Source organism: Struthio camelus, chromosome 1 (assembly GCF_040807025.1).
Source record: "Struthio camelus isolate bStrCam1 chromosome 1, bStrCam1.hap1, whole genome shotgun sequence".
Taxonomy (NCBI): Eukaryota; Metazoa; Chordata; class Aves; order Struthioniformes; family Struthionidae; genus Struthio; species Struthio camelus.
In genome coordinates this window covers 6,728,383-6,742,132 of record NC_090942.1, presented here as the reverse complement: position 1 = coordinate 6,742,132, position 13,750 = coordinate 6,728,383, and the positions used below count along the sequence as shown (strand labels likewise).

The 13,750-nt window shown below is 42.0% G+C and overlaps 1 protein-coding gene across 25 annotated transcripts in view; it reads right to left on the bottom strand.

Moving 5' to 3' along the window:
* Nucleotides 1–13,750, bottom strand: part of CELF2 (CUGBP Elav-like family member 2) — a 354,164-nt gene that overhangs the window by 295,020 nt on the left and 45,394 nt on the right. Inside the window, exons 1-2 of one of the 25 annotated variants that reach the window (XM_068907492.1) lie at nt 3,144–3,227; nt 2,720–2,814 (exon numbers count right to left, since the gene is read on the bottom strand). The exons of the other annotated variants lie outside the window; for them this stretch is intronic. Coding sequence (XP_068763593.1) covers nt 2,720–2,793 — 74 coding nt within the window. The 5' untranslated portion in view covers nt 2,794–2,814; nt 3,144–3,227. Of the gene's footprint in view, nt 1–2,719; nt 2,815–3,143; nt 3,228–13,750 lie in introns of those variants that run through there. 25 annotated transcript variants of the gene reach the window in all.

Genomic DNA, 13,750 nt, shown 5'->3' with positions numbered 1-13,750 from the left:
GGAAAGTGGTGTGTTTGTATTGTTTTGTTCACCGAGAAATCATATGGTGCTCTTATCTTGGAGGCTGACTGGCAGCTGTTGTTACCACCTACGTGCGGGTTTTGGCGCAATACAGCTCCAAGATTTTAACTCTGTGCAATATTTTTGTCCGATTTAATACTCTGCCCTGTGTATTTGCAGGGGTGTAAACTGAGGCACAAGGGGCAGGGCAAGGGTTTAAAAGGCTACTGGGGTAATCTTATGTATAGGATAATCTCAAATATATATGCATCTGCTAGATGCATACCAAGAAACTTAGCAAGCTCCAAGTCAAGTCTCGTCAGTCAGGACTATGCTTAGAAAAAAGTCTTGCTTCTGCAGGTGGGAGCTTCAATGGGATCTTAAACCAAACTGCAGAGAGCACTCAAGCCATAAAACGGTCATGACCCAAATGCCTAGGGATTTGGAGAGCCTTAGATCTCCATCAAGAATAGTTTTTGTTCTTAAAAGTGTATGGATTCAAGCCAAGCAGTGTATGGGTGTGCTAGAGAAGATGTAAAAAGAAAGCTAGCAACACATTCCTCTGCCAGTCTGAAGCGTGATTTTTCCTTTAATCCCCCACACTCTTGGGGAGAGGATAAAGCCTATTTACATCGCACGAAGCGCATGAGGACAAGGACATAACGGTTGTGGTAGGAGGCATCTAAGCCAGCAGCCTTGGTGTGTACTGAGAGCATGAGAAGGTTTTGTCTTCTTCAAGGTGAGCCAATATGACCCACTCGGCTTCCTGGGACCTGTCTCAGCAAGCTTTTGTTTTCAGTGAAACAAACAAAAAGTGGAGGCTCAGCTGATATTTCTGATTTTAGTTTTACCTCTTTACTGAACAGAATACCACAGGTGGCACAAGCATTAATCACACCAGAGCGGATATATTCATGAACAGAAATAGGCACAAATTGAAGAGAAGTTATTTCAGAGGATCACTTGAGAACTTACGTATTTTTCCAGGAACATCCATCCACTGTGGACATAATTGGATGTGTCAAGAGTGCTGATACAACAAATCACAATAATGTTGACATCTAAGAAGTCCTACCTCGATATGTGCCCAACTATTGCATAACCACGAAATTCTTTTCTGTTTTAACCCACAGACAAAGTCTTCCCAGGCAGGACAAAAAAAATGCACCCATTGCTCCTGGCTGCTCACTTTCCACCTACGTGCAGAGGGGGAGCAGACACCCTACCCACCAGCAGCCCGCCCACGCTACACTCAGTGACGTAAGAAAAGCAGAGCGTAGAGGGGTCCAAAACACGCAGCTGAGTAGCACTACTCAACGACAGCATCGACAGCTGCAGCCACCACCCGCCAAAGGGATACGTCCCATTCATTTCAACGGCTTTTTAACCAGACCATCAATGAACAGCTTTTCAGATTGTGAGTGTACACGTGTGCACACTTGCTGCTACTAGATCAACATACAACAGCAGCACGGTGAGAGAAAAGGGAGAACAGCTGAAGAGGAACGTTAAATTAGTTTAAAAGGAAAGTTGTACCAGCAGGAACATAATTGCTTAGCTGAAGGTTTCACCAAGACCTGGGAGTCAATGCCCCTACTCTTGCAGAAATGTGCCATGGGATTTTTAATGACCACGAACGGTTAGGATATTGATTTCCCATTTCAGCTGAAAAATGGCACCTCCAAAGGCACACTGTCGTCTCTCCTCTTCCCAGCCTCACAAGCGGGACTGACTCACAATTGACTTGGAAGAATTAATAGCGCCTATTGAAACACCATTGTGAGATACAAAACGTTTCATCAGTCTTAAACTGGACAGTTTCTAGTCTTTGCCAGGTTGCATCAAAATAAACAAGCTATGCTCAGATGAAATATGAGGTTTAATGTTTTTCTGAAATTTTGAATGCAGTTTTCTTATGACTAGTCCCGTGTACTTCAGGGAAAGTCTGGTTTCCTCTGTAACACATGCTTTTATCATACCTTTGTTTAGAACCAAGCCCGAAAAGCAGCAAGGATCAAAATGGTAGAAAATAAATTTTATATAAAAAAAGGAAGATATTCAAAAAAAGGAAGATATTCAAAAAAATACCAACATTTCAAACTGATTCTTTTATATAAGTTTACTACTGTATCACGCAAGAAGCAGCAAACAAATACACTGCAGTTTTAAAACTTCAAATAGAGCTTAGCTACCTTACAAGGATCATATATTTGCAGCAGAATCACTGCATAAACAGTTTCTGAATGTGCTACTTAAATACTAGCTAAATACTCCTTTTTTAGGAAGCGATGTAACAAGTTCATATGTAAAAATCTATTTCTTTGCGGGCTGACATTCTGGAAGATTAGCTGACTGAGATAAATGACATGAGCAAACATACTTGCTGTTTTCTTCCATGATTCTTTTTAAAAGCTGCATTTTTCACAATTCTAATTTTTCTACTTCGGTATTCCTGAATTTTTCCTTCCGCCTTAGGTATGAAGGAAAGAAGTCTGTGTGTATTTAGTGATAAAAGCTGCCATTAAAACAATGTAAATCCAGTGTACATGTAATATACAAATAATACCCCAAATAAAACATGCCATCCTCATTGTGACTTTTTTACGTATTCTGTGAAAAATTATGCTTTAAGACACCCAAAATATCTTTGAAGAACATAATCTTATAATTTACAAGTCAAAACGCAATTTGGGCCAAATGCTAGCTTCTTGCTATTTACCTGAAAATCCCAGCCAAGATCTTGGCCTTTCGCCTGAAGCACCAGCCCAGGACACAAGATGAAAGCATCCCCATCCTACAATGGCTGCTATATTGCTAAAGATCAAGATAAAAAACAAAGAGAGAGGTGGAAGAAGCTCAATATTGTATCCATTTTATAGATTGAGGCTAGGGCAGAGATGGGATGTGACTCAGCTGGGGTCATCTGGATGTACAGACACTGCTGTAGTGGCAGAGATACCGCTACAGTGAGCTGCCTTCTTGGTGGAAGTGCTAGATTTCAAAAGTTAAAAATTCAGAAATTAAGGGAGCAGACACTATCTGGGGAGCACATGGTCAGGCTCTCTGGGGCACAGCAAGCAGCAGGGATTGCAAGGAGGAGCACGCCGGAGAACCCATATTGGTCCGGACTCCTATGTGCTCACCTGGACAGCGTAGGGAGAGAAGGAGGTAATGCACAGAATCGTTCCTCAGGGAGCCGTATGAGCTTGGTGGGAGGAAATATCCACTCTCACTATCGAATGAGAAGAAAGATCATATAAACCAGAGTAAACCTTCCTCCGCACATGCCTACTAGTGCTAGGATGACCTGTCTGGGTAGAAAATTTTGCACACTTGGCATTTGACTGACCGGTGGCTCACGTCATCATTTCTGTTGGATGCAGCATCTTACTTTGAACGGTGACAAAGAGATAGTGGGGAAGGAAGAGAAGGGAATCAGGCCGGAAATCCCAGCAGTAATTTGAGGTCAACCCCCCCCCCCCCCCCCGCCCCAGCCATACAGATGTAGAAACGAAGGAAGAATCTGGGCCATGTGCTAATCCTACTGAAGAAGTCACACAATTGCAAGGATGCATAAAACGTACAAAGGAAGACATACTACGATAGACGGAGACGGTCTAGATTCCTTGCTTAAGCTTCTAAGAGTTTGTACAGGACTGCAGTAAAAATCTTCTGATGATCTTCTTTAAGACTGCCTCATGTTCGTGTGTGGGGGGGGTTAATGTGCCATCTACATAGGTGGCTTTTATCATGTAGCAGCTGTTAGTTGTGTCAAATGCTCAACTCTTTTCAGATTAATGATGAATGACTTTTTTTTAACTAACAACTTTTCCATTGAATGTCCCATCCAACCTGCTCTGCACATTGCATGTGCTAACTGTTCAAAATATTATGATTTCCTGGTACTGGACATTTGCACTAACGTATACACATTTTCAGCAACTGAAGGTGTTTGGGGGGTTTATTTACAATTTCTTTCAGAGAAGTAACCCTTGATTGTCCACCAAGCAGTGCCAACTTGGAAATAGCATCTCATCCTGATCACAAAATACTTCACTGACTCAGAACAGTTGCACCAAAACGAGCAGTGGGAAAAGTAAAATTCTTTTGGGTACTGCAGTAACTATGTATTCAAATATTTAATTTATTCAATGCAGGGCTGTGCAGAGACATGCATGTGGGAATCTGAAATCTTACGAAGCTGGGGGGCTTCTGGAATGAAATGAGCTATTAAAATAAACCACAGAAGAACTAACGCTAGATTAGGAAGGGGATGGCTTTACTTGCTTGATCCAGCATGCAGACAACTTCACTTCTACAGAAAACTAGTAGCTATCAGAAAAAAACACAGCTTTTCAGCTGTGGGTACCTCCTACTTCCAGTTTTGAGAGCAGCCAACTCTCGCTATATCTTTCCACTCAGAAGAAACCAGGGAACATCTGAAAGTCTCATGAGGTTGGTTCTTCCTGAAGTTTTGGGCAGAAGCTGGGATGACAGGCATGTCCACATACTGTACTGAAGGCAGGTGCAGCTCACCCTGCCCACACGCATCACTAGGGAAACAGGAGCCAGCTTCTAAAAATGCTGCAACTGCCTTCACTTGGCTCTGAGGAACTATTCAGCCACTTTGGAAAAGCATGCCTGCGTTTTGGATGCTTATCTTTAACCAAGTACCGGTTTCATCAGATAAGAGAGCTATGGAAACTAGGCTATCTGTGCATATAATACTCGTGTTGCAAACAGTGCCAACATCTTCTGCAGACCTCTGCCCATGTGTCTTTTAATCCATCTGTCACAATAGCTTTACCTCTAGTGGTTAGGCAAGACTGTTCAGTCCGTAGTTAGCTCTTTTCTACTCCAACTTCTCCTCCTTGTGATCCGAAACAACAACAGGTTGAAAGGTAGGATGGAAGAGGAGAAATGCTCAAAGGACTCTGCGAGCAGGCTTGCCAACCGTTAGGTCTGCTTCCCATTAGCTGCAGTTCATAACAGTCCTTATGCTATTTCCATAAATACCGCAATGTCTTCTGGAGTATCTCAGCTCAAACCACAACAGATGTTAGATGCTATTATTCCTTCACTCTGGTTCATTTGCTGTTCGTTTGTTGTTTTTTTGCCCCCCTTTTCTTTTTGCCAACTACCTATCCACAAATCAGAGTTGTTTAAAAAAAAATATATGGTCAAGTTCTGTTTTCATTGGCTCCTCTACCATTGCCTAAAGATTAATCAGATAAAAGTAGAAAAAGGAGATGTGATCTAGTCCGCTGTCACACTTCTGACCTTAAAAGGACTACTTGAATTTATTTTTGACCATCCCAGGTAGATAAGGTTGATAATAAGTAAATCTGCTGAGCTGGCCACTCAGGAAAACCAAAGTACACAAGTACCACTGTTCTCTAACCAGTTTGTTAATGTTATTGAACAATTTATTGATGATGTTGTGAAAGTAATACTTAAAGTGTTTTTAAGGTGTGTGTTACTAGTGAAATAAATCCATAAGCAAGCCCTTTTCTCCCCAACCACATGCAAACTAGAAGATGTTAAGAAAAGTTCTTTAATGGCACAGACTATTAGGCTGCGATATATAGCAGGTATATCTATTAATCATCAGACCATTTATGCCCTGTAATTCCACCACGGTTAAATAACATGGACTACTAAGTACCTGAATCAGCTATTAGCAAGCATTCCCGCTCATTAAAACTCACTTATTTAGACTTCAGCAGTGGTAAATGTAACCAGCCCTGGAGGAGTGTCACAGTGCTTGGAAATGGCACATTAAGCTTCATTTACCCGGCTCTGCTCACAGGCAGAAGGGGGAAGGGGAAAAAAAAAATATACAGCAACAGGCCATAGCGAAGCTTTCCAAAGCGGCATTAAGAAAATGACAAATCTTACAAAGAGCGCCATAAAGCTTCCTCAAGTATAACAGTCCTGTGAGGAGCTATTTATCATAGTTTGTTGAAAAGACTCCTACATTTAATACTAGTGGACTGCGAGAGCTGATTATTAAATGTAATTACAGAAGTAGCGCAGAAATAATGGTTTATTGCGGAGCACAGGCAAGGCCGTATTAACAAAGAGGAGTGGGGGGACATGGTTAGCGTTCAGAGTCGTATCATTAGCTTTTCTGGGAGCGCATCCACAAATGTATACACATTTAATTCCACATTAGCTTCTACGAACCAGAATTATCCTTCAAGAATTTCCGATGGGGGTCAATGCATCTGTCTATACTTAGAGTGCGAAAGCAGTCGCCAAAGTGGATTGCTATTTGGGTTTCGGCTTTTCTCTCTTCTCTACTTAACACTGGTTTATTGAAAAACACCCACAGCCTGCTGTCAAGAAATATTGCTCACATTTGCTTATTAGCAGTCCTGTAATAGATATATTTTTGCTACGCTGCTGCTGTCTGAAGCAAACACTTTATTTAGAGCAGGCCAGCTATCAGAAGGGTCTCCGTGCTGTAAATCTTCTGAAACAAGTTCTGATTTCTTATTGCTACCTATAAGAATGAGTTTAGCTTCTATTGTATGTACACCTTATCCTCAGAAATCTGCCTCTCGCTTCTCGGGCATCATTGTCCATGTTGGTGAAACCCCCTCTTTTAGAAACACAGTTTTTCTTTTCTGTAAAGCCTTCTCTACTGCTTTGGGGTAGACATGCACGCTTCTTCCAAACTACTAGGCAGAACAAACTGAAAGATACGGTTTCTCCCTCCCGTCTGGGGCTACAGTTTGCGCAAGCACCAAGCATGCAACAGGCAGGGCAAAAAAGCATCTCTCTTCCAGCACGCTAAAATATCCCTTCTGGTCCACAAAGTTTGGAATATATTAAAGTCTGAAGCCTGTTGCTGCTCCAAGACTGAAACATTTTGCAAAAGCGTGTCTTGGAAGGAAGGCGTTTAGTGACAGATGGATTTTATCTTATTTATTTTTAGGTAAAAGGAACAGCCTAAAACAGGTTTGGAGCACCAGAGATGATCTTGGCACATCAAGACATCGATTGAAGGCATCTGAGATGCTCAAGAAACGCAGAAATTACCATTACAGAAACATGCACACATTCGTCCATGATACAGTCTGATCCCTCACTCTTTCAGCAGAGATCTGTTTTGCAAGAGGAAATATAACCAGTAGTTTTGAGCCTCAACAGCCTACTTTAAGGATCTGCATTCCCTGTTTAGTTAACTATGTTACAAAAAGTTCTCTTTTTACAGGCAAAACTGGCATTGAGCACTGGAGCTGCATGTAAACTCCTGGAAAAGTTGGATTGTAATTCAGGCGCAAAGAGAAGAAATCAGAGTCTACCTTCAGGCATTCACATCCATAGATTTGGTTCAAAGTGGTATTTTCACAGCAGCTAAAGACTCTTGGGTTACATTTTAAAGAGTGTTGCATCTAAAAACTGGTGGATAGATACCCGATGAAGATTTTTCAACTGTATTGCAAAATTAAAAAAAAAAAACAAAAAAATCTTCAAAATCCCACTGGCCATCCTATCTGCATCAGTAGATACCCAAGGACATTTTGAAAAAAAAAATCTCTCCTGGGCATGTCAGATCACTGGTGCAAAAGAAAGCAAGTTTGCCTTTTGAAGGTTTTTGACATGTTTGCAACAGATAAATCACTGCAGCAGCACATTCCCAGTGACAATTATCTTGCTACTATAGCCATAAAAATAAAATAAAATCAACACGGAGAGAATCTAAAGTAAGAGACCTAAATTATACATAACCATACTCATAAAAGTACACCTCTGCTCGAAGTTGCTCTGTACACTATACATATGCCAGGATCTCTTAATCTGCTGCTGATGTGCTGCATATTGCAGTCGTGTGCAATTACAGTTAGCTGTAATTAAGAACAATTACAGCTTTTATTTCTCTACTTGTTCTTTAAAAAGCACAGTCGTAATAAAACTTTTTTCCCCTCTCTTTTTTTAAAAGGTGAATATAATTATACATCCCTGTAACATCTCCAATAATTAGTTTGACTCAAGTTTCTTCTGGAACAATTTTCATTTTAACTGTCAGATCTGCCATCTATAGTCAATAGAACACATTATAAAAAAAATTCTATCATTAACCTTTTTTCACCCCATAAAAATCTGTAAAAGAACTTGAAGAAATTGAAGAATTCATTGCTTAAATGTTTAAAGGCCAAATTCAACTAACACCCCTTCTCCAGCAATCCCTTTTTAATCGCATTGAAACATTATTATTATTATTTTACTAGCTAACTATAACAATAATAAATTAAAGCCGGGTATAAAAGGTATTTGGCATCTCGCTATATTTTATAGGCTGCTTTCCAACCCTATTCTCATAAAAGAATCTCTCTACTGTATCTTTGTTTAGAATCTACCCGCGATTACCAACCATGCAGACTGCAGGGAAAAGTAATTAAGTTTAATAGAAGCCACCCTCATTTTTGAAGCTGCCCTCAATTTAAGCCGTAGAAGGAGAGTAATTAAATTTAATGTGTGCTACAGCTTTTAAATGAAGATATAGCATGTAAAATTCTCTCGGTGTATAATGCATCTTTTCCTTGCACGGCAAAATAAGTGTTGTGATGCAAACAGGTACCAAACTACAACCACGAAAGTCGTATTATTATTTTTCTTCTAAAGGCCGTGCCCTCCAAGGGATTGGAAATCCATGCCTTTGGCTGGATTAAGACCAGCATAACTGAGATGATGGGAACTGGGAAACCTGCAATAGGATCTCAGCTGAACTGTTTCCTTATCCACTGTTTTCCTTTATCCACTTCCTTTGGCCACTTTATCTGCTTAGGTTAAGCTCAGAAGAAGCTTTCATGGCAAGGTCCATCTTTTGCATGTTTTTGACAGAGAAAGTGAGATTCTTACTGCAGCGTGGGGCACCGTAAACCTCTTTACCCCGCGTTCCCCTATTTTACCAAGCAATAGTCTCACTGCTTTTACATAGAAATAAAAATTGCAATTAGGACTAATGAAAATATTTCACTGTCTTGCAAAGACGAACTTAATGAATGAAAAATTCTGGGACAGCAAGAGAGTCATTTGACTTCCCCAACTCTACAGAAGTAACAGGCTCCATGCCTCGGGTAAACTCTTCCTTGCAGTGAGTTATAGGAGCTTCATTAACTGATTTAAAATAGATGGGGAATTTAGAGACCTCAATAACGTGGCAAAACGGGAGCTGACTACCACTGCCTGTTCCCAAGGGAGTTAGACGTGGGTACCAAATTCAGAATCGGTTTGCTCAAGTGCTCTGAAAAAACAGAAGGCGCTCAGCCTGCTTCCAAGCAGCCTCCTCTCTTGCGCAGAGATTTGTAGCTGCCATTAGCACTGAGCAAGACTTCTGTACTGAAACTAAGAGCAGGCTTGAAGAGGGAAGATCGGGATAGAATTTCCAAAGTCTCAGCATTTTGATCTAACGCTTCCTCCCCAAAAACAAAGAAACAGCGAACAGAGCAAAGGAATCCCAAGCATCCCCCAAACCTCCCACCCTCGCAGAAGTCCTGTGTGCTCCCAGTGTGCTGGGGAACAAACATTCACAGACAAAACAAAACAAAACAGCAACCAACAACCAAAAAACCCCACAGAAGTAGGAAGAGAATAAATATAACAAATAGATTCGTTCTTTCCGACCACAACACAGTCCTGCCTCATACTCCCCAACAGAGGGTTTTCTTTAACCTACTTTATTTTAGCAACGTAGAGAAGAGATCCTGCACCCTTGGTGCAGGCGCTATAAGGAACCTCTCTATGGGCAACGAGGAGATTCAGGCAAACTCGGAAGTGAGTTTCAGCTGGCCTTCATTTCCTTACAGAATTACCAAAAGGCAACATTAGTAGTAGTACACATGAGGCAACCAGAGTCATATATTTGGCTGGGTCCCCGACAAGGCCCATAACCCATCCATCCATCAGCGCTGGGAGTGCTCAACAGGCAGATCTGCATGCTGAGTCTTGAAGCCAGTGCTAATATAAATTGCAGCAATTTGAGAAAGAGACTGCGTTTTCAGTTATTTTTAGTTTCATGAAAGAAAGAAGTAATTTGTTTATAGATCTCCTGACAAAAAGTTGGGGTTTTTTTTGGTTTAAAAGTAGCAAAATAGGCACAAAATTGCTGTTTGAATTCTAATTTTTACTCAATTATATTTTAAAGCGATCATACCAGATGCTGGAACTAAAGCGACATGATTTTGCTATATTTAAAGTGAAGCTGCAAAACATTTCAACAGTTACAAAGAGGAAGAAAAAAAAAAATCTCTCTGCTAATGCCAGGAGAAGAATAAACTCAAATGCTATTGCACATGATGGCTCTTGATAGTTGGCACGAGAGGAGAAATGTCTCTATAATGACAGCATCGAGGAAACTTGCGTTGCAAATACTGTATCATCACAATGAGGAAAAAACTTGTGGAAAGTTGGGGATATAGCATTAACATGCTCCCAAAAGCCCAAATGGAGCTAAGCTGAGGCTTGCCACGGCCTCTGCTCCTCACCCCTAATCCACACTACCCCTTCTTATCCAGCCTGCCTGCTGTTCGTGCCTTCTGCTTCCTCTTTGGAAGCAGTATCCTTCTCTTACACACTTGACAATCAATGCTTTGGCCCTTCTGCTGTTGGCTACCGCCAAGGAGATTCCCACTGTTCCCTAATATTCCCTCAAAAGGAGCTACCTTCCCCCAGGTGCTTTGGCAGAAGTGTGGGTTGGGGATGGGCTGGCCAGAAGCTTAAGGGAAAAAGAAAAAAAGTTAAAATCACACATGAAATAAAGCTACAGGAGTCTCTGAATCCTCATCAGCACATGGGGCTTCCAGCAGAGATTGCCGCAACACGACCCTCATCCCTCATCTCAGCTGGGGTTTGGAGGCCGTGGCTCTCCTTGGATCCCATTGCAAGGGCTCCAAGTACTGGTGGGATGTGACACAAATCAAAGCACTGGAGCCGCAAGGTTCCCCCAGGGTAGCAGGATAAGCTGCTCAACTGGTTAAAAATCAAAATGGAGCAAATGGGAAATTTTTGAACAAATGCTGCGAGATTCTGGAGCACACGTTACAGCTGTAACCACCCACAGGTTCCTCCTACAGAACAGAAACACTGCGAGCGAAAGCCATGCGCTGCAGAAGTTGAAAAATAACTCCAAAAATGCAGCAGTAAGTATGAAACTAGAGCCTATGGGTATTTCCGGCGAAAAATTTCTGCACAGAGAAAAGGGAAGTTTACGGGACAAACCAGCATAAGGAAACGCAACCTTGCTTGAGGAGTTCACCGAAAGGTCTGTGCTCAGTGCACAGGCTTCTGCCAGTTATGTTCTTCACTCATTTCTCACTCATGAAGAAAATTAGATTTTAGGTAAAAAGGTGCAACAGTAGGTGGGATGGGATGCACAGCCTCTTCTCTCCAGTGTTAAAAATAACCAAGCTAGACAAAAAACCCAGATAACCTCCGTTACAAAATTTTCCAAGTCTCTAGGGACAACAGAGGTAATAGCATGAATTCAACGTGCCCATCAGCATGGGAGAGAGCTGGATGTCCTGAAACTTTCTTGAGGGAGGGAAAGAAAAAAGATTAAAAGCCAAACTGCATGCTGCATACCATGGCACTGATTCTGCCTGTTCACTACTTGCAGTGACAATTCAGCTCCAGGAATCAAAAAAAAAAAAAGAAAAGAAAAGAAAAGAAAAAAAGAAAATCCCTCTGATACGGATGTGCTTGATCAATCAGCAGGATATTCTGCTTCAAATATCAGATCTGAAGCTATTGCTTCAATTTTTTTTTCCCCCCTCAAAGCTGCAGCAGAATTTTATACTTATCCTAGTGCCAATCAGGTGTAGGCAAACATTACAGCGTCTGGAAGTGCAAATTAAAGACAATTACAACCTGGCTAACCTGCCTTGTCGTTAATATGCCCGGCACAACTCGTTTCCCCTCAGAGGAGGAGATTTGCCGCTATCGCTTTCATCTGAGTGGGCATGTTCTCCGCTTGAGACGCTCCAGATGAGTTGATTGTTCAGATCAAAGGAGGCAAAACTGGGGAAGGATATATTCCCCTCTAGGGAGCAGGCTGCCGTATAGGTGGATGTATATATTACTATGTTACTTAATAACACCGTTCAGTCAAATCGATTCCAAAGGAAATCTGCAGCAGGTGTATTTAGAAAAACTGAAGATGAATCTTGCCGGTGCCAATTGCTCGGAGCGACCACGCTGACGGCCCAAGGGAAAGAGCGGCAACGGCGATTGAAACTCTCGGGGGGTCTTAATACCTGAGCCGGAGGGGAACACACTGTATTGCAACCTGGTGTCGGGGATTCCTTGTGGATGAGACCTGACTTAACGTTATCACACCTCCGTGATGGGCGGAAATCGGGTGCAACTACCCTTGCTGTAAGCAAATCGGTACCAAAGAGAAAAATACCAACAGGAATAACAATAACTATCAGTAAAAGTCCTTTAAAAGCAGTCAGACTCAGGACAACAGAGAGACTCAACCCTTCTGCCTGCAGTGGAGATTCCTACGGGAGTTTATTTCTGCCTACAACAGCTTATTCCCAGCTGGGGAACATGTATTAGTGACAGTCCTTCTACTTACTTTATAATCTCTTTGGGGCAGAAGCTACTTTTTTTGTGGCATTTACAGAGCACAGCTAGGATTTTGAGGTGCCACCATAAATGTTTCACCACAAATCCTAGTAGCTTTCCAAGACAAAAAAACTCTCTATGGAAGTTTTAGTCTCTTTAGCATCCTTACTTGCTAAGACTTTTGGTGGGACAAGAAGGGAGTTCTCAGCCACGTTGCTTTACCTTTGCAGCCCAGCTTAGGCTCAGTGAAGTTCAGGCCAAAGGACAAGCCCCACAAGCAAACAGCCCCCCCTTCCCCCAATCTTTTCCATTAAAATATGACCTTTGAATCTCAAGAAATATATGTCAACTTCAATGTCTTCAGCCTGACCCCAATCCGTCGAATTCCTCGAATCTATGGCACTCTTTAAGGAAACCACGGCCACCGCGGGCTACGATCTCGTCAGATCTCATAAGCGAAACATGGTCAGGCCTGGCCAGTGCAGCGGGAGAAACCTCCAGAAAAGCCCAGACATACCAGGAAGGTCTTGCTGGCGATTCACTTTCCTTTGAGCCAACACCAAATCCACACCCCACAATGATGTGGAGGGTATCGGGCTCCTAAAAGCTCGATATTTTAAATAGGAAGGACATAGAGCTTAAAAACATTGGTATGACATCCTAGGAAGTTTTCTTCACCCACTGCAGTTCTCCTCTCAAATGGCAACAGCATCAGCAAACATGAGGTTTTACCCCATCTTTTTCAAAAAAGACAAACCCCAACAAATTGGGGGTTTGCTCTCACTTTTTCCCTTCCACAGCTGAAGTTCATCTCTGCTCCTCCACACCTTCTCCTGACAGAAGTCTCAGCGGTCCTTCCCTATTTTAGTTGCAGGAACTTGTCTTTTTAACTTCTGCTATCTTTATATCTCTTCTAGCCTGGTTTGTGCCCAATGTTTGCAGTCACTTCTCGCTTTTCACTCCCCGTTTACATCAGCTTCCTCTACCCCAGCTTGCTTTATGAAGGCTCTGCCCGTATACTCCTGCCTTGCCTCCAGAAATAGCCTCTCCTATTATCAACTCCTCTAGCACCAATTAATAAAATTCAAACACAAGTGTTTTATCCATTAAACCCAAACCTCTTAACTGCAGCAGAAATTGGGACATCTCCTCCGTCCTGTATCACAAAAGGCCA